At 46.9% G+C, this 24,839-nt stretch overlaps 1 protein-coding gene and 1 pseudogene across 6 annotated transcripts; one reads left to right on the top strand and one right to left on the bottom strand.

Annotated features, from left to right (window-relative positions):
• Positions 1–106: 106 nt before the first annotated feature.
• LOC100735416 (integrin alpha-X) lies at positions 107–22,401 on the bottom strand. Of its 6 annotated transcripts, none has more exons than XM_063226879.1 (31): positions 22,264–22,399; positions 20,907–21,295; positions 20,335–20,440; positions 19,784–19,887; positions 19,451–19,521; positions 19,188–19,302; positions 17,014–17,144; positions 16,745–16,890; positions 16,345–16,498; positions 15,823–15,967; positions 15,550–15,623; positions 15,262–15,391; positions 15,024–15,166; positions 14,710–14,883; positions 14,412–14,621; positions 9,410–9,540; positions 9,134–9,291; positions 8,821–8,975; positions 8,054–8,185; positions 7,897–7,970; positions 7,585–7,726; positions 5,824–5,940; positions 5,656–5,735; positions 5,471–5,554; positions 2,712–2,790; positions 2,519–2,629; positions 2,315–2,398; positions 2,000–2,113; positions 1,758–1,859; positions 1,380–1,490; positions 107–873 (listed from the first exon to the last, which is right to left on the bottom strand). In XM_063226879.1, the coding sequence occupies exons 2-31, from the start codon at positions 20,941–20,943 to the stop codon at positions 775–777; spliced, it is 3,513 nt and encodes a 1,170-aa protein (XP_063082949.1). In that variant the 5' UTR covers positions 20,944–21,295; positions 22,264–22,399; the 3' UTR covers positions 107–774. The 6 variants fall into 6 exon arrangements, 4 of the variants coding, with proteins under 4 accessions (XP_063082949.1, XP_063082950.1, XP_063082951.1 ...); XM_063226880.1 differs by having other exon boundaries at positions 2,522–2,629; positions 22,264–22,398; XM_063226881.1 differs by having other exon boundaries at positions 14,710–14,850; positions 22,264–22,398.
• A 490-nt stretch (positions 22,402–22,891) lies between these two features.
• On the top strand, positions 22,892–23,746 carry LOC111753921 (RNA transcription, translation and transport factor protein-like; annotated as a pseudogene).
• The last annotated feature ends 1,093 nt before the right edge of the window (positions 23,747–24,839 follow it).

Here is a 24,839-nt window from a genome sequence, read left to right as displayed (position 1 = left end):
CTGCAGCTGGTTGAGCAGCCGTAGCACTAGATCCCCTCCTGTGAGAATGCACCTCCTTCCCAGCCAGCAATGCTGACCTGTGCGGGACACCAGCTTTACACAGTGCAACATGTAAATGTTTTATTCCAATTTGAACTGAGATTTCCAAGAAGAAGCCCCAAGCTTCTGCTGGTGGTACGTTACTAGAGATGAGAACGACAGGGAAGCATAGAACATCTCATGCCAAGTACTCTGAATTCTACATTTAGGAAACAAAACTGTACTTCTCACATCACCCTGGAGAATTCAGACACTGTGCCCTGGGAGCAATGAGAACTCACTGAAAATAGATAAGGAGGAGCAACTTATTTATGTTCAAAGCACAGCAATGGAAACCTTTAGGCCATATATGATTTAGACTTATTTAGTTCTGTATTTTAGAAAGATCATTGGTGATTAGCGGAGGGACACTGGGACTTGCCACTTTAGCCCATGTCTTTTTATGTATTGATTCCAAGTCCATTCTGCAGCAGACCGACCTCCCATGCAGATTCTGTGTTATAGCAAAGAGCCAGTCCTTAGGGTTCTCTGTTGGAGGTTTCATGAGTCAAATGGACTTTCCTGAGCAAGACGGTCCAGTAGGCATGCTGCACGCTCCCAGAGTGAAAACAGCCTGGTCCCAGCTGTCCCCATGTGGAATGTGTCTTTCTCCTTTGGGCCCAACTCAGGTAAGAATAACAGAGCTAGGAAATCTCTTGGGGCAAAACAGGTCAAAAGAGTTCGGGGGACGTTCTCTCATTGGACCACCTGGGGGTCCTGTGTCTCATATTCTGGAACAAGCTGTCCATTTGCCTCCTCCATCATTTCCTTATATTGACGTTTGAAGAAGCCAACCTGGGGGAGAAAGAGAAGAAAGTCAGGAAGCCCAATAAACGAGAGAAGACATAGAAAGGAAAGAGGGAGAGATCACCATTCTAGACCTCCTATGTTCAAAGACAGCAATGGAAACCTTTAGACTTTATATGATTTAGAGTCAAGCAAGATTCTGTAAACCATGAGAATTACCTTCTTAATGAAAATATCAAGACCCAGAGTAGACCAGGCATTTACCTCATCAAAGAAATAAAGAATTGCAACGGTATCAACATTCAAACTCAGATCCGTGCTTTCTGTTGTAGGCTACTGTCAAGTAGAAAAATGGAGAAGACAGAAAAGACAGAGAAGTAGATGATAGAAGCCTGAAAGGCAGATAGAAGGTATGAACATGGGAACCAAGAGGGGTGGGTAATATCATGGGCAGAGGGATTCTCTCACATGCCAGAAACTAGAAAGAATGTATATCTCTTTCCACAATGAGCTCTTTCTTACCCTGTAGAAAGGGGAAAGAATGAAGCACTCACCTTGTATAGTGAGGCCGTGATGAGAGCCAGCAGCAGCAGACCTCCCACGCAGCTACCCACGATGAGGGGGATGGGGTTATGGATCTCATACTTCTCCAGCATTGTCTTCATCTGGAGTGGAGGTGACCCCACCAGTAAGTACCAGGCCTCTTGTTGTCCCCGGACTCCTCCAGATTCCCCAGCTTTCACCTCCCATTCCTCCCTCCCCCAGACTCTCCTCCAAGTAGTGACAGGAAGAAGCACTCAGATGCTTGAGGACAACTGTCCTGCCCAGGGACCTCCATCTCTCCTCCTTCTGGGCTTGCAGATGCCCCGCCAACACACAGATGCAGCATCCGGAGCCCTCAGACCAGCCACTGCCCACCACGCAGTCGCTACCTGGGCTCTCAGAAATGCCTCCTGCCCTGGCAGCTGGGAATACATGGATCTGTTGAACGTGATTTCAGCCACGCTGACAACCAACACCTTCTTCTGCAGCGTCTGCAAAAGAGGAGGGGAAATGTGGGGCACAGGCTCCAGAGGAAGCTCAGGGTTTAGGAAATGTCCTGGCCTGAAGACAGCACAGACCCACGGAGTAGAAGATGGAGCTGGGGGAGGAGCCCTGTTGTTGGGCCACACACCTGGCTGACCCAGCCAAAGCTGAGGTTGCCCTTCAGGATGAAGTCAAGCTCCTCCTGGATGCCAAATGAGGGGACGTCGCAGCGAAACCTTAGGCAGTCGGCGATGGAGCAGTCCTAGGGCAGAGAAGTACTATGTGGCCAGAGGAAGCTGAGTGTGAAGGTGGAAGACAACATTCAACTCTGTGACTCGAGGGAAGCAATTGTATCTGGCACACAGGCTGTCCAGCAGGTAGCCTTTAAAATATAGTAGGATTCCTGAATTAAATTCCTCCACCGTGAGACTCACAGGAGGGAGCAGACTCCAGCCCTCCTCACCAGCTCAGGATTCTTCTGCAGGTAAGTCTGGAAGTCAGCCTCTGTGGGAATCAGTTGCTCTGAGGAGCACTGGATGGATGGGTTCTAGGAGAAGACATGAAGGGAACGAGCATCTCAGTTTGGATGTAGCTGATTCATAGGGAGCACAGGGCACCGAGAAGAAGGATGTTAGTGCAGAAGCTGTGCACAGTTGTTGAGCACTACTACCTGGGGGTGGGAGACCTCCATCTCTGCCCATGTAGCTATTCCATTCAGCCCCACAGGCACCCAGAAGTTGACGGTGACAGGCAAGTCCCTCTGACCCAGGTTATTCACCTGCACAGAGAAGGGGAATGAGAGCTGGGCCCACACCAAACTCCCAGGTCACAGTCTGAGCACTTCCGGCCCCTGCACTCGCCTGGTATCTGTGTACGGCCACACTGCCTCCTTCCTCTTCTGAAGCTGAGAAGTTGAGGTACTTGACTGACTGCTCCTGGCTGGAGAGAGAAGAGGCAGGAATGGATGTAAAATCCCACGGGGTCTCCCAAGGAGGCCCTGGATCTGGCACCATGGATGGGTGGGCAATGGGGCCTCCGTGTGATGTGGGATGAGGCCAGTGGCTCAGGTGAGGGAAAGAGGGTTGAGGGATCCAGGTTAGGTGCTTGTAGGAGCTGCCCACAGAGAGGGCCGCTGTGGGCTCGGCAGGGGCGCTGTAAAAGGAGCAGAGAGTCACCCTGCTTCCTGCCGGGACAGAGGGGCCACGGCTTGTCTCTCTGCGCTTCACTTTCCCTTTCAGGCCCTCACGGGTGTTCAGGATGCTGGCGTGTGTGGGGAGCACAGCAAAAGTCTGGGAAGCCTGCGGTGAACGATGCTGACCACATCTTCTGGAGCACAGCAACTCCTGGGACTCCCACAAGCCTTTGCTGGGGCTCTGCTCTCCCCATCCTTGGCTTTTCCTGCCCTGGAGCTTGGAGCTGAGGGGGACAATAGACTCTTCACAAGGTCTCAGTACCACACCACCTCCTGAAACCTACTTGGGTCCAAGCCTGGACACAAAATAGCCAGCGAGAACCTTCATATGGTGGCTGCTCTCCCCGTGCCCCTCATGGTCCTATTCCTCAGGTTCCTGTCCAAATCTCAGCCTCTTCTGCTCTGAATTCTCATTCTTTCCTTTCTCAAAATGCTCTAGACCTCTCTGATTCTCTTTACACAGTTGCATCTGCAGAATGTGATCACATATGGCTGGAGGTGGCATACCCTGCAAGAAGATGTAAGAACCCTGGTATGTGCTGTGGCCTGGCAAACGTGCCTGAGTATACACTTGCCGGGGCCCACAGATGTGCAAGTAAAAATAAGCGTGTGAAACACGGAGGCTGAAAAGAGAACCTAACAAGGGATGTTCCAGGAGAACGAAGGTTTATATATGGTTTTGACTACAGAGGTCCTCGACAAACTCTTGATGTCAAATGAATTTATAGGAAGTCACCAAGGCACTGTGCCTGGCACATAATGGATGCTACTTGAGAACATACTCAACCGTGAAATAAATAAGACATGTGTAAATATTGTATTGTTTCATTAATGTGAGAAGTTGAAAGAAAAAAACTTATGTATGTATATGCATATAAAAATAGTTAAGACGATTATACTACTGATTTCTCTGAGTTCACTGAAGAGAAAGATTTGTGCTATTATTGTTCAGACAACTGAAAGCAGATGTCTTGTGCCCTGAGTGAATGATTTGGGGATACAATGTACAATGTATGTACCATTGTTGTCCCTGAATGACACGTTTTGAAATTTTTTGGAATTTTCTTCTTCTTCTTCTTCTTCTTCTTCTTCTTCTTCTTCTTCTTCTTCTTCTTCTTCTTCTTCTTCTTCTTCTTCTTTCTTTCTTTCTTTCTTTCTTTTTATACTTGAAATAAAATGGATTTGGAAAAAACTAAAATAAAAAAAGCAAGGTATCTGCTCAAACTCTTGGCTACTTCTTAGTTTTAGATTCCTCATTTAATCTTGCATGGGTGGCATTTTTAAGACCTTTCTTCCAGTTCGTCCCTGATATCCAGCATCTGCAATAGGTAACCATCTGTCCCTTTGCTTGCCAAAGAGCCAAAGGTGAAAAAAGATTCTAAAGCCCCACAAGGTATAATTCTGTTCCTTGCAAGAAATTGTCCTGCACAAATGTCAAGAGCAATTCTGGCCAGGCATGGTGGCTCACACCTGTAGTCCCAGAACTTGGGAGACTGAGACCGGAGCATTGCCGCAAGTTTGAGGTAAACCTGGCTATGTGCAAGGCCCTGTCTCAAACCCTGACCCTCCCCCCCCAAAAAAGAGCGATTCTAAAAGAATCGCTTTGGGGAAAGTCTTCAGTAGTTGAGATGCCCCCTTACAGGAGGCCCTCACTCTCTCCCCACTGCTATGGCCTGTATCTTGAGCGCCACTGAAGGCCCCATGTGTTAGAGAAGGCCCATGAGTCAGGGTATTGCTACTGGGAGGTGATGAACCCTAAAGAAGGTGGGGTCAAGTAGAAGGTCCTTTGGTCACTGGGAGATGTGACACTAAAGAAGACCTGGATCCACAGCCCCTTCTTCTTTTTTTTTTTGCTCTCTGGCCTTGAGGTGAGCCACTCTGTTCCACCACACATTCCTGCCATGGTGTGCTGCCTCACCACAGGCCCAAAGTGATGGGACCAACTGAGCATGAACCAGAACTTCCAAACAGTGAGTCAAAGCAAACCTTTACTCCTTGTAAATTGAATATATCAGGTATTTGTTACAGTGATAGAAAGCTGACTAACACACCCACATCATCCCAGGGAGCAGAAACACATCCAAGGGTGCTGCCTGCCCTTGACGAGATTCTGGCTCGGATCATGGTAATGTTGTTTCCCAATGAAGCTGTGGGAATCTCAAATGTGTCTCATATGTCCAGGAAACCCAAAGGAATCTTGGGTTCTGAGACTTATAACCTCTATTAATTGTAGGTCATAATGATACCAAAGTTTCTATTACTATTCCACGATAGACACCCACTGACTAATAAGCACTGCTAGGAGAATCATCTACCACTTGAAAGGATGCCAAATAAGCCTAAAATAAGCCAGATATTCCAACTGCTGTGTGAGGTGAGAGCCCTCCCTCTCCCCAGTCAGAATGATGGAGAGGCGCCTGTGAGTACCTGCTGATTACAGTGTAGACAGCGTACTTCACCGGGAGCTCTAGCTGGAAGGTGGTTTTGCTGGTTCTGGGCGTGTTATTCTCACTGGAAATGAGGAAAGGCTGGTTGCTAAGGGCCACAGAGGAGGAGGATGGAGTGTGAGGCTGCAGGAGGAAAAAATGCTGCCCAAGCCTGGTCCCGCTTACCTGCTCACATTGGCTGTCACAAGTAGCCGGTTTCCCAGCACAGCTTTGGGGGACACATCAAAGGTGACCAAAAAGGTGATCTGAGGAAGAGGGAGGAACAGAGAGATTGCAGGGGAGCACAGCAGGAAGGGGCGGGGCACCGGGGCCAGGGGCAGGGGCCAGGCTGACCTGTGTGCCCCCAGGGAGGATGAGGTGGTTGATGCTGCAGTAGGTGCTCCAAGCAGCCTGGCCCCCATTGGGGGCGCTGTCACACGTCAGTCTCAGGGAGCGAAGCTGCTGCTGGTTCTAGGCAAAGGCAGGCAGACAAAGACAGCAGGTATTTCTTTGCCAGTGTTCCAAAGAGACTCATGTCCAATGGTGACATTGGACTCTACCTTAAGGTTATGTTTGAACAAGATACTTAGACATTATCTGCGCGAATTTTCTCCAAGTGTGGAAATTAATTTCTTAGCTTCCTTCTTTTTATTTATTGTTATCTTAAAGAACTTTTATTATGGAAATTTTCAAACATACTCAAAAGTAGAGACTACAAAATCAACCCCCAGGTATCTATCACTCAGCTGAAGATATTGGCAGTCTTCAACACTTGGTTTTTTTTTCAGTTATTCTATACTTTTCTTTTCCTGAATAATTTAAAGCATATTCTGATTTTATATTGTTTAATGCAGGTAATATATCAATGTATACCGCCAACTACTAAAAATACTTTTAAAATATAACCACACAACTCAACTATAGCCAGCAGGGTATACTGATTGTTTCCTGGATGGTCGCCAAGTATATATTTTACTGCTCACTTGCTAAAATCAATATCCAACAAAAGTCACAGTTCTTGGTTGCTATATCTAGGAGCACTGGAATGACAAGACAGTCATTCTCTACATACTGGAGGTTGCTTTTCCTAGTGTGTTTTTTCGTATGTTAACTAAAATATCCTCCCATTGGGAACAAGACATGGAAGATAAAGCAAATAAATATAAGTGGACCGAGAGTACAACTCCCATTCAAATCAATCAGGGCAAAAGACATTTTGAGACCATTAAGGAAATTGGACTGTGATCTAAACACCAAGGAATCCGTCAATCCTTGGGGTAAGATAATGGTTCTGAGGTCATGTAAGATGTTTCTAATATTCAGAACTGCAGCATGAAATAAGAATGAGTGTGATGATTTACTCTCTGGAATTTGTTTTTAAATATTTCGGCAAAGGGAAAAATAGATGAAATTGGGGCAAAAATGTTGGTAATTATTGAATCTTTGGGGAGATTTGTTAAACTATTGTCTCTTTTTTTAAAAAAACGTTTAAGTTTTCCATAATAAAATTTGTGCAAAAGGAAAAGAACTGTTTCTCTTTGACTCCTTTGATTGTAGTCTGTCTTCTAGACAGAGACTGGCAAATAGCTCACATCCTCTTGTTATCAATAAGCTTTACTGGACCACAGATGTGCTTGTTCACATACTTTTTCACATTAACAGGTGCTTTCATTCTACTACAGAGAAGTTGCTGGAAATGGTACAGTTTACAAAGACGAAATATTTCCATTTGATTCTTTATAGAAAAACTTTGTTGAACCCCAACTCAGAGTAGCCAATAAATAATAATGCTTAAAATATTTCAAGATTGGAACATTTTTTGCTTTGGAAAAGGGATCTTGACATGATATGATATATAAAGAAATTTATGGTGGAGTACCCTCTTCTCCACATTGATGGTCCCCAGAAACTCATTTTTGATAGTGTCTTTAAAATGTGAGGCTCAAAGTTGAACACCACATGAACAGAGACAAACCCCAGATAGTACCACCATGCTTACCTGAGCCCAGCCCAGACTTTTGGCCTGTTACAGATGCTAAGCAATGGCCACCAGACTGAGTTTCGAACCTTGCACAGACCTATCTGTACTTATTCCTAGCCCACCAGAGAGAATACCTGTTGTCTTGCCACACGTAGATAGGACAGCCCTTCTGGGTAGAAGAGGGTAACTGTGGTTCCGTAAGAGTCTTCACCATCATTGGACACTGTCACTTCAATGTTCAGTTCCAGGTTGCTCCCCACCACCAATGTCTTCAAGCTGGGCATTGGGGGAGAAGGGGGTGAATCTGTGACTACAGCTGAAAATGGGCTGGGATAAAGCATGGGATGCAGAGGTAGGAGACGGAGGACAGCATACTTGGGTTCTGAGTTCCAGGTCCTAGAAGGGAGGTGAGACCCTATGGCAGACCTAAACAGGCAGATGCTTACCCCAAGAAGCCAAAGGTGATGGCAAGGTCATCCTGGCAGATGTGGTCATCTCCACAGTTCTTCTCAAAGGGGAGCTGAGAGAAGGGCCATGCACATTTTTGGGAGACCCAGAGGTGCCTAGTGTAACCCCTCAGAGGATCCTGAGCCCTGCACTCACAGAGGCTGTGAAGTACGTCCGAGCATCTGAAGCCAGCACAGGTTGGAGCCCTCCGAGGGAAGGGATGGGATTGCCCTCCAGAGAGAAGTTGAGGCGCAAAGTAATGGGGGTCACTGAGTCCTCCACACAGGTCTAGAGCACATGCATTGAAGGGGAGCGTATTAAGGAAAGTCCCAGGCAAACGCTTGGCTACACTCAGTAAGCATTTGTTAGTATTACCCTGCCACGCAGATCTGCTCTCATCCTATGTGTAGATTCCTTCATTTTCCTCAATATCTTCCCAACCTGGCCTCCTCTCTGTCTGCATCCCTGGTTTTATCTTTCTTCCTAGCATCTGTCACTACCTGACATCCGCTATGTAAAACATTATTTTTTCCCTCCACCTATCCAGGAGCTGCCAGTGGGCACCGACAGCTTTGTTGCCCACTGTGGGCCCAGCCCCTACATAGAGCCTGTCTCAGAGGAGCAGAGCCAGCATCAATGTGTGCCCAGTGAGTGCCTGAAAGAATCTCAGCCTGTGGCACCAAACTCACAAGCAGTCCCATTCCCTTTCCTGAAATCCAGCTGTGCAGCCTCTGACCACTGCAGCCAACCTCAGCTGGTCTGTTCACTCACTCAGCTACCGTGTATTGAGCACTCCCTGCATGCCAGATCCTGTGCTGAGGCCGAGCCCCAGAGAGCACCATATCATGCCCTGGTCCTTCCCTGCCCAGTCGTCTGCTAGCCTCCAAAGGACCTCCACCCACATGCAGCTGAGGCTGCCTCACCCGTAGAAGCAACTGCAAAGTCTCACAGTGCCGGCTCAGCTCAAAGACTTGGACTCGAGTCAGAGTCCGGGTATTTGTCTCCTTGAAGGTGGCACGGGGACTCAGGCGGCCAGGATCAAGGGTAAGTTCAAAGGTCACAGAGCTCTGGAGGTTACCTAGGAAGGGAAGAAGTGCATGGGGGAGACCGAGAAGGGGAGAGGAGAAGACAGAGACAGAGAGACACCCCAGGCAAGGAAGGGCCACGCAGGAAAAAGGAATCTTGCACTGGGGGACCCCAAAAGTCAGGGTGTCTAGGGTTGGGGAAAGGACTCACCTCCTCGGCTCTTGGTACTTTCATAAATATCAAAGCAGACAATGGCATCACCCAGGTCCTGGATAGAGGCTGCCTGCTCCTGACACTCAAACATAGACCTGGGGATCTCTGCACGTGTGAAGCTCATGGTTACTCCTACCCTGAGGACAGGTCTTGTCCTATGGGGAAAACACTGAGCTGAGGCCAGGCTCTTGGCCCTGGCAGCACAACTGGAGAAAGGGGTGGGTTGGGTGTCCATGTGGACCTTGGATACACATAGTAAGTGGCTTCCCTCACCTGAGCAGTAGCACGTGTCCCTGGGACCCCACGGCCAGATCCACCAGTCCATCCAGGGTGAGGTCCTGGCCTCCGCTGAGAGACTGCCCAAAGTGCTGGAGCCCAGGCAAAAGCTGGGAGCCTGTGACCCTCTGTCCAGAAGAGAAAGCAAGTTATGTTGAGTATTGAAGAAGGAGCTGGGCTGTGATCTACATGTGGGTTGTTCCCTAAGAGGTGAAGTATTGGAGACATGGACCCCAGAGAACTGGATCTTCTAAGAAGGGGAGTCCAGTGGAAGATGATTGAGTGGCTAAGGGCATTGACCTCAGATGGGATTGAATATGGTAGTTGTTATGCGGTCCTGGTTATTTCTAGAGAGTTATAAATGAATGAGACTGACAGTTGAACGTGGTAGTAAGTGCCTACAACCCCAACTACCCAGGAGGCTGCAGGTTCAAGGCTATCCTGGGCAATGAAGTGAGGTCCCATCTTAAAATTTTAAAAAGGATGAAGATTTTTAAGGAGATCTGACAATGTAGCTCATGTGCTCTGGCTTCTCAACCTCTCCTTGCCACATACCCTCCCACCCTGGTGCCATCAACCATGATGTGACACAGTTAGGAGCCTTTATGGCAGCCAAAGCTATGCTACTTATAAACACTTAACAGGCACGAACTCATTCATGCAACACAGCAGAGATGGATGAGGCTGGTGCTATCACGATCATCATTTTGCACACAAAGAAACGGAGCACAGAGAAATAAGGAGCTTGCCCAGTGGCACACAGATATGGCAGAACCTCAGGAACATTTCACAGTGTTTTTGTTTTTGGTCGAGGAAGTAACAATTTTCTCAAGAGATTATTTATATACTGTCTTCTTCACCTCTGAAAGGTACACAACCCAACAGTGTTTGGTGTGTTCACAGAATTGTGAAACCTTGACCACAATCAGTTTCAGAACACTGTCATCACTTCACAAAGAGACCCCATGTCTGTGGGAAATCACCTGTGCCTTTCATTTCTTTTCATATTAGCCCTAGGAAACCTCTAATCTACTTTCTGCCTCTATAGATTCACATGTTTTGGATATTTTGTACAAATGTGATCATACACCATATTGTCGTTTGTGACTGGCTTCACTCACTTAGCATTAAGTTTTCAGGACTCTTTTATACTGTACCCTGTATCAGCACCTCATTCTTGGTCAGTTGACACATATTTGGATTTTTCCTACCTTGGCTATTATGAATAATGTTGCAAAGAACATTCATATACAAGAGGGTTTTTTTGTTGTTGTTTTTGTTTTGCAGAAGAGGTTGTCTTGTTTTGAGACAGAATCTCCCTGTGTAGTTTAGGCTGGACTGGAACTCACTGTGTAGCCTAAGATGACCTCAGATTTCTGGTGATCCTCCTGCCTCAGTCTCCCCATTGCTGGGAGTATAGGAATGTGCCACCACACAGCCAACTCATGTCCAAATTTTTATGTGAATATATGTTTTCAGTTTTAGAGTAACATTGCTGAATTGTATGGCAACTCTATATTGAATCTTTTGAGTAGCTGCCAACTGTTTTTCCAAAGCAGACACAGCCTTTTACATTCCCACTAGCAGTGCAGGAGGGTTCCACATCTCCACAACCTCACCAACACTTGTCACTATCAGCCTTTTTAATTCTAACCACTATAGTAAATACAAATACTTCACTGTGGTTTTGATTTGCTGATGCCTGATGACTAATAATGTGGAAATATTTTCATGTGCCTTTTGGCCCTTTGTTTATCTTCCTGGGGGAAATACCTCTTCAAATCCTTTGCCTATTCTTTAGTTGGAATTTCCTCAATTTTTGCCAAGGGAAGTAGCGCTGTCTTCTCAAGGAACTTTGTTTCTTTGAGTGTAGTGTTTCCCCCTAGCTGGGCATTGGTGGGATCACTGAGGGCAGGAATGTAATAAAATCATTCAGGTATACAGAGTTCTTCATGTACCATCTGCAGTTTTCAAGCTATTAGGAGAAAACATAGCAAAAACATTTTGCGATACTGGTACTGGCATTAAGTTTTCTGATTACAGCACCAGCAGCTTGGGAAATAATAGGAAGAATTGACAAACTGAAGTATACCAAATTAAAATGCTTCTGCATATATAGCAAAGGGAACAATCAACAGAGTGAGAGACAACCTGCAGAATGGGAGAGAAATTTTGCTATATATTTCTCAGGTAAAAGGTTAATGCAGAATATATAAAGAATTCAGAAAATCTAACATCAAGTGAACAATTAATCCAGTCAATAACGGGCAAATAAGGTGAACAGACAATTCTCAAAAAAAGTCCAAGTGGCCAATAAATATATGAAAATAAGCTTGACACCATTAGCCATTAGCAAAATGAAAATCAAAACTACATTGAAGCCAAGGATAATCCTAACTCATACCTATAATCCTAGCACTGTGGGAGGCTGAGGCAGGAGAATTTCAAGTTCCATCCCAGCCTGGGCAACTTAGCAACTTATTGAGACCCTGTTTTAAATTTAAAGTTAAAAGGCAAGAAGGTCAGCTGAGGATGTTGTTCAGTGTGAAGGCCCTGATCCCTATACTACAAACAAACAAACAAACAAACAAACAACATGCACTGGAGTGAGATTCCACTTTGCTTCAGTCAGAATAGCAATTATCAAGAAAACAAAAATATGCCAGGGGTTTAGCTCAGCGGCATAAATGCTTACTTGGCAAATGCAAGGTCCTGTGTCAATCTCCAATACCAAAAAAATAAACAAATGAATAAATAGGGGAGGAATAGTTTTTAAAAGACAGCAGAAGATGTTATTAATAGTGTATCAGGAAGCAAAACCCATATTACTCACATCGCTCTGCTTAGATAGAACTTATTCTGTCCCAGTTTGTCTACAAGCACTAGATCTGAGAGCACAGACAGCTATCCCCAAAATATCAGAATATAACATAGTAATCATCCTTAATTTCCTATTAACTTAACCTGGAACCCTGTATAACTTATACTGTTTTATCATGACTGATCTTAGTTAAATCTGGTTTGTTTGATTGCTGTTTGTTATCGACAGATTTTATTTAAAACTGTTATAATTGATAGTATCAAGTCTGAGAGTATAGACAACTACACTGAAGATGACAAGATTCACTACAATACCCATTCTGGCTTGATTACTACCTGTTTTTGCAGTTTAACACTGTCTACCAAGTTGTGTTTCTATCAACATGGTTACATACTGATACATTCGATTATACTATATCCGACAATATAGCCAATTCTGTTGAAGATAACAAGAGATAACACAGTAACCATGGTAGAACTCCTCGTACAACGGTCTTACAAGTCTTTTTCATTTCATGTGTTTATAGGAATATGTTTTGTTTTGTCTTGCTTTGTTTTGTTTCTCCCTCTAATATAGAAAGGATAGAAATACATGTTAAGATTCATGCATGTGTAGAACCTATAAACAGTTTATGAGAAATGATCTTATGACTCTTGATGAAATGAACAAATACTTTGAAGAAAAAAAAGGCATTAAAGTACCCAGTGCTGATCCAGGAGTGTCATCATGTGAAATCCAGCAATACTATTATTCTTTGTCCAGAGTGATTATAGTCTGCTTTGGTTTGTTTAATCCCAATATGAATGAAGATATGGATAGCTGCATGTATGTTTAAGTGGATAGGATAAATAACCATTTTACTAAGTTTTTGTTGGACAGTTGAATAGAACTATTTGTAATCTCACTGTTTGAATTCCCACTTATATGTTCCACTTCTGTATCTTGAACAATTATTTGTAAGAGGACAATACGTAAACAGCAACTAGTGATTTACTACTGTTTATTTTTTTCTATGAAAGTATGTATTATATCTACCCATTTACTGTTTTGTTTAGTCTTTCTTTAAATAAAAAAAAAGAATCTATAACAAATGAATAAATAAATGCTAGTGAGAATTCAGGTGGAAAGCAACACATATACTGTCAGTGACAGTATAATACCACTGCTGTGGAAGAGTATGGAAATTCCTCAAAAAGCTAAATATAGAATTACTATATGGTATAGCTATACTACTCCAAGGTATAGACCCAAAGGAATCAAAGTGAGCCTATGTAAAAGAATCCTGTATATCCAAATTTATCCCACACTATTCACAATAACCAAGATGGGGAATCAGCTTACAGTGAATGGATAAAGAAAATGAGTGTGTAAACACAATGGAGTATTATTCAGCCATAAGAAGAACAAAATCATGTCATTTCCAGGAACATGGGTCAACCTGGAGATGATCACATTAAGTAAAATAAGCTAGACTCATAAAAATAAGTATTACATGTTTCTCTCACATGTGAAATGTTGGGGGAACAAAAGCTGATCTGCACCTAGAAGGGGTCATCAGGAAGGAGAAGGGAGTAGACAGGAGCAGGTGGGAGGAGGAAGTAGGGCGAGTGGATCCAGCGAAGGCACATTGTGCTCATTATGGAAATGTCACAACTGAATCTGTTCATTTGAACAATTAATGTGCACTAATAACTATATTTTTTTAAGTAATGCAAAATAAAATATTTTTGGAAATCACATAGTATCAGGGAGGTGAGGGGATTAGTGAAGAGTCAGACAAGGCAGTCCGACTTGAACTGATGGGCAATAGGGAGCCCAGGAGGCCTGCGGGAGCCTTGCATCACCGCTCCTGGCCTATTGCAAACACTGAACAGGTCAAATCACATCCATAAGATGGGTTTGCTAATGCCAGCTCTGTGCACCTTGCAAAGCTTCTGGGAGATGAAAAGGCCTGGGTGGAAGCTACTTAAATATCAACTCACAGAACAAGCAGCACATAGGCCGTCTACATTTCCACTTCTCAGTCACACGAGTGTTACTTGCTGCTTACAAGATGCCTGATGCTGGGCAAGGAAGTCAAACAAGTAAAAAGGGAGGATTTGCCAGGTGGCGGGGTGAAAGAGGGGGAGAAGCAAAGAGGAAGATGTCATAGTGACAGGAACAGTGATGGGACCTCACCTGGCTATGGGCCCAGCTGATGCCCTGGCCTGAGACTCCATGAAACACGTAGACAGCACCCTGGTTCTCCTCCTCTCCAGGGGCCCCGATGGCCACGTCTGTCAGCTTGTCCCCATTCACGTCCCCCAGCACTGTCAGGGCTGCCCCAAAGCGGCCCCAGGGATGGCCCTGCTCACCTTGGAGAAGAGCGTCACATCGCCACCGAGCCCTCTGTTAAACAAAACAGTGTCAGGCCCCCACACAGGCAAACCTTCCACTCACATCCAGAGCCCCCCAACCAGGTCCCATCAACACTCACCCCCTTGGGCAGGGGACACACGGACACCTGGCCTCCTTGGGTCGGCTCGTAGTAATGAGGGGCCCCAATGAGGACCAGGTCAGTGATGCCATCTCTGTCCACATCCACAGAGCAGAGGGAGGCCCCAAAGTAGGAGCCAATCTGAACACAGAGCCACAGGTCATCCTGCCGGCCCTGTCAGGAACACCACCGTGCTATCCCTCTCCCCGGCACCAGAACCTGCCCACGGCCTGAAAGCCCTCTCACCTTTTCCTTCTCTGCCTCTGAACACCCAGCCCACCCTCACGGTCCACTCTGGCTCTCTCCGTACCAACCTGGGTCCCTGTGACCTCAGCTTGTGGCCTCCACTGCCTGGTTGCATGGATGAAGATGATAACCTTCCCGATGTGCTGATGGCGAGGGGCCCCCAGGACCAGGCTCTGCACCCCCTTCCAAAGGGCCAGTTCAGTGGCGTAACCTTGGGGTTAGGGTGGGAGCCTCAGCACCGAGGCTTCCTCCTCCAGCAATGCGCCTCTCGCTGGTCCCCCCCCCCGTCCCCCCACCTTCTCTCACCCAGGTAAGAGTCCCTCATGTCCACGTGCTCCTGAGACATGTTGATGAATGTGGGACTCCCATTAGGGGGATACAGGAAGGCACCTCCAGACCAGTCGAAGCTTCCCACAGCCCCCAGAACTGGTCCATCCTGAGCGGAAACAATTTCAAGACTGAGCAGACTGGAGCAAGCACCCACAGAAGTATCCACTCCTGACTCCATATGCCCACCCAACACTCACCCTTGTCTTCCCTTCCCCCACCTCCTCCTTATCCTACATCATCGCCTAAAGTGGCGACGTCACTCACAGGGGTGAATGCAGCGCTGAAGCCCTCCTGGGACATCTCCAGTTCAAAAGAACTACTGCTTACCATCTGTGTACCTGGGGGAGGAAGGCATGATGCTTAGGTTTTCAGGGACAAAGATGAACTATGACAGATGCAAAGATTCTTAGGAAAATCTTAACACTGGAGATCAAAGACTACAGCAAGCATTAGTGCCTGACCTGGGAGTCTAGGTTCAGAAAAGGAAAATCACTTGTAGCTGAGGCTTTCTGAAGTGAGTTGCTATCTCTGACTTACCCTCAATGGCAAAGATCTTCTCCTTCAGCTGGTTTTGAATAGCCTTCAAAGCATCAAAGTTCTCCACTTTAAATATGTATGAGGAACCCGATGCAATCCAGTTCAGTTCATTCCGGGAAGTCAAATGCTGAAAAGCTGAACCAACCTGTAAGCAGCAGAGACCTATTCAGTGAAAATAGTAACTGATGTGCCGATATGTCCTGGGTGTTCATAGCCTCCAAGAATGCTGCTGGTGCAGTCTTATGACACAGAAGAGGAAAAGGAGGCTCAGATAGCATGGAGTTTTAGGAAAAGAATCCTGAGCCTCAGGCTAGGGCAGAGTTGTTTTCCAAATACAGTAGGAAATGGGGAAATGGAGATTTTTTTTTTAAACCAGGAATCAAACTCATGACCTTGTACTTGCCAGGCAGGCACTTGTGCCACTGAGCTATATCTCCAGATGAGGACTTTTACCCAGAAAAGCAAAGCAGACTTGAGAGAACGTGGTGGGCAGGCACCTCCACAGCCAGCCCCGTGCCCTACCCCAATTGCATAGCGGATGATGCCTGCTGCCTCAGCCATAGGGATGACATCCTTATAATCCAGAGCATCGCCTGTTTTCTGCCCATCAGTGATGACAATCAGGATCTTAGTGGCATCCCTGCGGGCTCCATTTTGGGTGGTAAATAGTTGATTTCTATCAAGAAAGAAGGGGAATCAGAGGTTGATGAAAAAGCAATACCAGCCTCTGATACCTTTGGGAAAATGAAGACATGCCCCCGCCTCTGGAAGCCTCAGTCCCGCTGCAAGGGTCCCAATTTGGCAAGGGGAGCATGGGCTGGATTTCAATTTCTGCATGGCTCTTTCTCAGGGAGGCAGATGAGGGCCCAAGGAGGAGCTGGGCGCCTGGGGAAAGGATGTAGGGGAGTCTAGGCTCACTCACACGACATTTCTGATGGCCGTGGCTGTGTGAGTGTATCCTCCTAGTTGGCTCACAGAGTTCACCAGCCCTAGAGGATCTGAGCTGGAGACAAAGTCTTTGAAAGTGAAGTGTATCTGGAATCGGCTGGAGAACTGCACCAGAGAAACCTGGGAGACACACATGGAGCCAGGAGCTGAGGTTACTTCTCTGGGGCCCCCAGCACTTCCACAGCAAGTATCCCCCACCCCAGCAATGCCCGGCAGACTTGGCTCCCTCCCCTATGGGCACACCTGGGTGCTGGGCCTCTGGAACTGGCTCATCACAGACTTCACAAAGCTTTTCATTTTGGTGAAATCAATGCGGGTGATGCTGCCAGAGCCATCAATCAGGAACACGATGTCGTGATCCTGCCTTGGGCACTCTAGAAAAAGAAGTGGCACCGTAATTTAAGGACCACTGGCAAGAGCCCAGGACCTCCTGGCCATGGGAACTCACTCTCCTAGCACCCTTCCCCCACTGCAGTCCACACCCAAGTTCCCCTGCTTGTCAGGACTTCTCTAAACACCTGCCCCCGAGTCCCCCAAAGTCCCACAGAGAGGCTGTGATAGAGCTGCATCACCCTGCTCAGCCACCTTGGTTGATGGATTTTTTGTTTAAAATGTGAATGTTACTCCCATGTAGGTAAGAAGCTGAGAGCCCTCTTTCCACCTGGGCCATCTGTACCAGCTCCTCTCTGCCTGAGCCCATCTCCCCCACACCCAAGGTGTCTGCCAAGGAAAAGACCTGGCACAAGCCCTGGCCAGGGTCTGTCCTCATGGGTCAAAGCAGAACCGAACTTGTGCTCACTAATTTTAATGTCATCACTGACAACAGTCTCACACTGGCCGTGTTCCATTCTTAGTTGGAATGTGGGCCCCCAATCCACCCCAGAGCAGAAGAGGAAACTGCCCTCAGAAGGGGAAGCTCTGCCAGCTCAGGGGAGGAGACTCCATTCCACCCCAGCCCACAGGCTATGCCTCTCTGCATGGAAGGCGCTCCACAAGAGAGACAAGGGTGCCCCAGGTGTTCTGATGACCCCTGTGGGTGGAGTGTTGGCCCAGTGGGGTTCTGGAAAGGGAGCCTGATGGTGACCCAATGTCAGTGTTCCAAAGTGAATCTGAAGCCAAGTTACATCTGAGAAACTCACTGTTCCTCCTCCTATCACCCATGCCTGTCAGCGCCAGAAAAGCCCTGTGTCTCAGTCTGTGTAACAAGTACCTGAACACACACACACATGTACATACACACATATGCACACGTGCACACATACTCAAATCAATACACATACTGTGATGTGATATATTCAGAAATGTGGTGGATGTTTAATTTTTTAATTTTATTACAGTAAAAGACACATTGCTATCAATCTCTCTCAAAATGCTCCCCCTTTCTTCCAACACACTTACTTGTCCCATCATTCTTGTCACTTTCTGAAGCAGCTCTGCAAGTCCTCTTTAGTAGCTGCCTCAATGTCCTGAGTGAATTCAAAGTATTCACCTTTCATGGTCATTTTGACTTTGGGGAAGAGCCAGGAGTCCCACAGTAGCAGATCCAGTGAGCAGGGTGAATGAGGACACACTAAAATGTTGTTATTTGGCAGAAATTGCTGTGAAAATTTTTAATTCATTCAGAACATGGAGCCAGTCCTGATAGTGCAACCAGACACAAAAGAGAATTTGAAATACTACAGAAATGGTGGGATAAATATGTTCAAATTGAGGAGTCATATCTGAGAGGGATTCTTGGTAATATGTCTTTTACTGAAATAATTTTTTTAAAATTTAAACACACACGTTATTTTTTGGCCAGCCCTGATATACACACGTACATACACACATATCCACATGCACACACACATGTGTACACACACTGCCCAGACCATACCCTCACCAGCATTTCCCAGACTGCTGCACAAACCAAGTGGTTACACCCCAGGTTGCAATGGAAGAAAATGAATCCCAGCCTCTGTAGAAATAACAGCAGCTTACACTAAGACACCTTCATCTCACACCAGGCACTGTGCTACGGGTCATCTTGTGTTACTTTTATTGTAGGCTGTGTCATTAGCCCCATTTAACAGATGAAGAAACTGGGGCTGGGGATTTAGCTCAGCGGCATAAGCACCTGCCTTGCGAGCACATGATCACGAGTTCAATCCTGGTACCGGTTTAAAAAAAAATAGATGAAGAAACTAAAGCCAAGAGGCACAACAGTGGGAAAATGACAGGGCAGTGTGTCAACACAGGCAGTGTGTCAACACAGGCAGTGTGACACTCCATCTGTGGTGGAGTCACTACATCATTCAGTAATTATTTCTTCGCATAGCTCCTCCCTTTCTTATCTGTGCTGGTGTAAGTCTCTGACCTTTTGAGATGCCCAATTGAATATGTGGGCTCCCCAAAGGAGCTGGGGGCCCAGTACTCACCCTGCAGAGAATCCGGAAGCTTTTTGCTGCCCTGTCCAGGAGAGGCCAACAGGAAGCACAGCCCCATCAAGTACATGTTCTGTCTGCATGCCTGGTGCACAGTAGGGCCACAGGCCTGGGGACAGAGGGAGCTTTGCAAGAGGCTGCCCTGATCCTGCCCCTTCCCCACACTCAACCCTTACACCCCCACCCCAGACTCCAGCTCCAGCAGCCCTGGGGCCCACTCCCCGCTAAAGACTCTCTTGTGATCCAGGGCAACTCACCAGCAGCTGGGAAGGGTTGGTGGCAGCGGCCAGGGACAAGCCTAGGGACATATTCACAGCCTCTGGGGGGACTGAGGAGACATATTAGCATGATGACTGTCAGGAAAGAAGAGACTGGGTAAGAACTAGGTCACAGCCACCTCTGGGACAAGGATACCGATACCTGACAGGCGAGGGAGACTTTGAGGTCATGATGGAGCCAAGAGAGTGCAGGGATGTGACAGGCAGAGGCCTTGAGAGAGTCAGGAAGGCTCTCTGAGACTAGGGGGTCTGCAGGCAGAGCTGAAGCTGCTGTGGGAGCCTGTGTTGTGCCCCAGCAGGTCAGTGACTCACCCTGCAGGGGGACGGGCTCACAGCGGCGTGTGGGATAGTTACACTGGTAGAGGCCACCTGTCCGATTTGTAGCCTTGATCTCTTTGGGGGCTCCAACCATCACCCTGCAGAGAGAAAGAGGACCCTGCAGTTAGGAGTATAGACTTGAGAACCCCACTTCCTCTCCACCACCTCAGTTTCCCATCTATACAATGGAGATTAGTAAATTCTGCATGGGTAATATTGCTATCTGCTTTATTCTCTGGGGTACATCCAGATCCTGAGACATATAGTAGGCATACAATAAACATTTTGGAAGGCTGATTCTTCCTAAGATCGAGAAAGCTAAATTGGTGCCCAACTGTAGTGTGCAGGTCACAGTGCCTGGCACTTAGAAAGTGCCCGATGAATATCAGCTGTAATTACCTTGACAGCAACCTTGGGAAAGTGGCCACACCCAACAGAAGGCAAGTGTGCAAGTCATGCCACGGGATATGGGCTGGGAAGGCACAGGGCTCTGTGCAGGAAGGGGAGCCGATGAGCCCAGAAGACCAGGCGCCACCTGTCCTCACCTGGAGTTGGTATACTGGACCACGCTGTGCCCAAACCCAGGGCTGTCCACATGGAAGTCTGTCATCTGCTGTGTGTCCAGATTGAAGCCAAGAGAAGCAGCTAAGGCTGAGGAAGTGACAGGAGAGCTTTGGAAAGGGTCTTCCTCCTGCGCCCTCTTCTCTACTTTCACCCTGATTCTCCAGGGTCCCCTAACTTCCTGGCCTCCCAGACCTGTCCTACCTCTGTCCTTCACAGGTGTTTTTTCATGCATTAATCCCCTGGCAAGTTTCAGTTCTCCATTTTCACAAAGGGATGATCACCTCCAGAACTCAAAACTGCTCCTCCCCACCTTTACCTCTGGTATGCCCATGAAGAAGCTAGGAAGACCGGCAGGCCACAAGGGCACCACAGACAGAGCACAAAAATGACTTGCTTTGCCTAGAAATTCTTAGATAGGTAAGCCATCCCTTGAATTCCCCCCAGATTGGTTTTCAATATCCTCTTCCTTCCCAAACTACAGATCCCAAATCCTGTATACCAGCCTCCCCTAAATGTCAAGTCTCCTGTCTGGACTGGAGGACCACACGCTCACCTGTGAACAGCAGGAGGATTGTGCAGGTCCTGCTCATGACTGTAAGATCCGATGCACAGCTCTGAGCTCCTGGGCTTCCACAGGACAGCCAGACCAAGGTACTGAGGAAGCCCTGGAGCAGAGGTGGTTAGGAGGCCAGCGGCAGAGAGGGAAGTTGTCAACGTGACTCAGAGGAGGAGGGAGAATTCAACTGAAGTGAGAGAGAAGGGGGCTGACGCAGCCCACACACTCCCAGTCCAGAGTTTTCTTAATCAAAGATGACTCGTCTGGCTTCTCTGGTATTAGTGGTCTTTGTCTGGGCAGAGGTGAATCTCCTGCCCTGCCTTAGGCCTCTCCGTTTCCTCTTGTACCAGCAAAAGCCTCCCCTTGATCATGAAATTTCAGTCAGTCTGGAGAGGGGAGAGGTGCAAAAGTCAGCCTTGAGTATCCTGACAGAAATGCTTTCCTTTCTTTCTTATTTTTAACTTTTACATATTAGTTATGCAGAAAACCAGTCTCATTTTTGGTATATTTGCACATGCGTATAATATGCTTGAATTATTTTTACCTCCCTATTTCCATTTCCCCATCTCTCCACCTTGCTCACACCCCTTCCTCTTCTCTGATAGTCCGCCTTCTATAGAAACCCACCTCTTCTGACCTGAACCCCCGGGCCAAGTGCTACTGGCTACTTAGATCCAGAAGCTTAGGTCTGTTTGTTGGCTGCTGACCAAATTCAAAGGAGGCCATTTATCTTGGTGAAAAGGGAGAAGAGCTTATTCAAAGCAAGCTCCAAGGAGATGGAGAGGCCCATTTGTCTCAAAACATCTCCCAGAGTACAGGCATGTAGCATCTTTCATAGCAAGGAACAGGGGCAAGGGGGACCGGGGCTGTGAGCCAGCACATGTCAGAGGCTTCCTTTACTGCCCCAGGCTGTCTGTAGCTTGCTCCCTCCCCTAGGCTTGTGGCCTTCGCATATTCCATCACTTTATCTGGGCTGAGGACAGGAGAGCATGCTAGCTGTGTGCACAGCACAAGTTTGAAAAATCTTGCTTATCTCTAAAAGGAGAATCTGTTTATGTCTAAAATTAAAAAAATATAACTTTTAAAGCTTCATTTTTTCATACTGGCTACACAAGGAGTGAGCTAATGGCCCCTGGGAGACGTACAGAGAAATATTCATTCATTTGTTCATTCGTTCACTGCTTCTCCCATCATATATTCCACAAGCCTAATTTGAGGCTGACTGTACAAGTCCCTTGCTAGGTGGAGGAGAAAACAGACCATAGGCACCAGTTCTGGGGTCCTGAAGGCAAATGGGTAAACAACAGAATGGCCACTTTGAGAAGGGACGTGCAGGGACCACAGGGCATCTTACCGAGGCTGAGAGGGTGTGGATTTCTCCGAGGGCTTTCTGGAGGGGGCCACACTTGACTTGAGTATTGAAGGCAACTGAAGGTGGGCACGTACAGGAAAGCATGTTGCAGAAGGGACCATCAGCTGTGGAAGGGGATGAGACAGAGGGCTTGTGAAATCGGTGATGAGAATCGGGAGTGTGGGAGGTGAGAAGTGACAAGAGCTCAGGGCTGTGGAGAGGGGAAGGGGAAGCAGACCCCAGATGCTGGAAGTTCCCTTAAAACAAGTCAATTTTATCCTGCAGATAGAAGGGAGCATTGCAGGGAACTAGTGACAATTGAGATCTTCACATTTATCTTTTAGAAAGAAAGACAGAGAATTGCATGGAGACAGATCCAACAGAGAGGTATGTTGGAGGCTGGAGGGTGGGGGCAGTGGACACGGGAGGCTGCCTATTCACGCCATGGGAGGACGGTGACTTCCCGGGCTGGAGAGTACCAGAGGGAAAGGGGTGGGGGCTACATCAAGTTTAGCTTTGAGAAGAGCAGAATATAACTTTTAAGTGCCTGGTGTATTTGAAGCTATGTATGCTTTAGTTTTCTTGTCTGCAAAATGAAAGCAGTAACCAAAGTGAACACCTCTTCTTGATGATGGAAATCCGAGTCAGTGAGACAGACTGCTTAGAAGAGCGGGTGAGAGACCAGCTTGCTCAACCTTGCTTCTCTCCCTGCTGAGGCCTGGGGGTCCCAAAGGAGAAGCGGGACCCTGTTCCATAAAAGCTGATGGCTCCCAACAACCACAACCCTGCCAGGTGCAAAGATAAAAAAGAATTTAGAAACTTTATTGTTTGACTTGAAAACCAGAAAATCAGATGCTACAGGACTGAAGACAGAGATAATTTAAGAAACATCCTCAGCAGTGACTAGCCCGAGTTCTTTGAAAAGTGTCTCAGAGATGTTAACTGTCCTTTCAAGATTCAGGATGGGCAAGAAGCGACTGACTAGCTTCTTGGTTTAGCTGTTAGAGTTGAATATGGAGATAATGCTGAAAAATGCAAGGACTTAGCACCTGATAAAGCAAAAAAATATTGGCAATGCAAGTCAAAATTCAGAGCAATTGCCATTTTAGATGCAAATAATCCCAATTTTAAGGTTGGTGTAAGGGCTTTGGCCAAACTCCTTCAGAGTTAGCACCATGATGTTCCCACTTCAGGTCAGGAGCGCCTATCACAGGCTGCAGCATTAGGCACTAAGGCAAATCAAACAAAAGAGAGAGCTTGCCTTAGACAACACATTGCTTTAGATAACCACATTGCTGGTTTTGACACAGGAGATACAGTTCTTAATGAAGCTGCTCAAATTCTGTGATTGCAGCATACGGAACTCAGAGACAAAATTAATGAGTCCATAGTAGCTGTTCAAGCAGTTACTGCTGATCCAAAGACAGACCACAACAGGCAAAGTTGGAAGATGGGCACTTTGGATTTTAGCCTCTTACCTACTTAGTACAGTTGGGAACTATACACATCTGGCATGTATTTGGAAGTCAAATCTCACTTTGGAGGAAGGAATCCCAGAAAACTGTGTTCTGTTGTGGCAGGATTCCCTCTTTCTCCTCTACATGCTCCTTGATTCGCTCCATCTTGTTTGTAGGTTCCATGTCAATCTCAGTCTCATTTCTAGTCAGTGTCTTCACTTAGCATCTTCTTCCCCAATTGAGACGCAAGCAGATAAATTGGTGCATCCCCCACTGAGGGCACAGCTGCGACTTCCTCAAAACTCACAGTCTTGTTTCAATGAATCAGACTGACATTTCCAGAGAACAGATGAGAGCTAAGAACAGCAAAGGGGCGGACATTCCCCTCAGCATAGGGGAACTATGTGTCTGCTGCACCCAGCTCTCTACATCTGTTGCCGCGTTACCCAGAGCCCAGCACGGGTCACTGGCAGATCAAGCGCAGGAGGAGGGCCTGGAGAGCAGCCTGCCTTTCTCACCATCTGCTGCTAGAGTCTCTGAGCTCAGGGTACTGGGGAAGAAGGTGCTAGCTAGCAGTACACAGGAAAGGCTGCAGCTGCCCCAACACATGCAGGGGTGCGGGAGAGGGGTGTAAAAACCAGGTCAGAGGCTGCTGCTTTCACTCAAGTCTAATTTGCCTGAGCTAAGTGGACCTGAGACTAAGTTCTTAGTCTCCTCCCTGGGTCGTTTGCTTTGTGTGGGAAGAAAGGAACCGAAGCTGGTGGGATTTCTCCATCTAATTCTATGTCATACTCCCCACAGGACCTCAAAGGAGTCACATTGAGGCTCCTGCCCTTCTTCTTGCCACATACTATCTGTCTCACTTCCCTGTCTTTGGAGGACAATTCTGCTATACCAAAGAATTGTCTTAAAATAGAATTTCTTATCATTCTATCTATACTATAGAATGAAATACGCATAGAAAGAGGCTCATTTCTCCGAGCACCAAGTTCTCTCTGCACTCCCCTATCCATGGACAGAGCATTCTGGTGTGATGGTTTAGGAGGGCTAGAGGATTTTAGCCAATGGTTAGGAAGCGTGCATGGGACAGGAAAGGAGATGCAAGCAGAATAAAAGGAGCTG

Source organism: Cavia porcellus, unplaced genomic scaffold (genome assembly GCF_034190915.1).
Source record: "Cavia porcellus strain 051 isolate PalLab524CR breed Dunkin Hartley unplaced genomic scaffold, mCavPor4.1 scaffold_16, whole genome shotgun sequence".
NCBI classification, from domain to species: domain Eukaryota; kingdom Metazoa; phylum Chordata; class Mammalia; order Rodentia; family Caviidae; genus Cavia; species Cavia porcellus.
The sequence above is the reverse complement of the archived record's forward strand: the minus strand, read 5'-3'. Positions and strand labels throughout refer to the sequence as shown.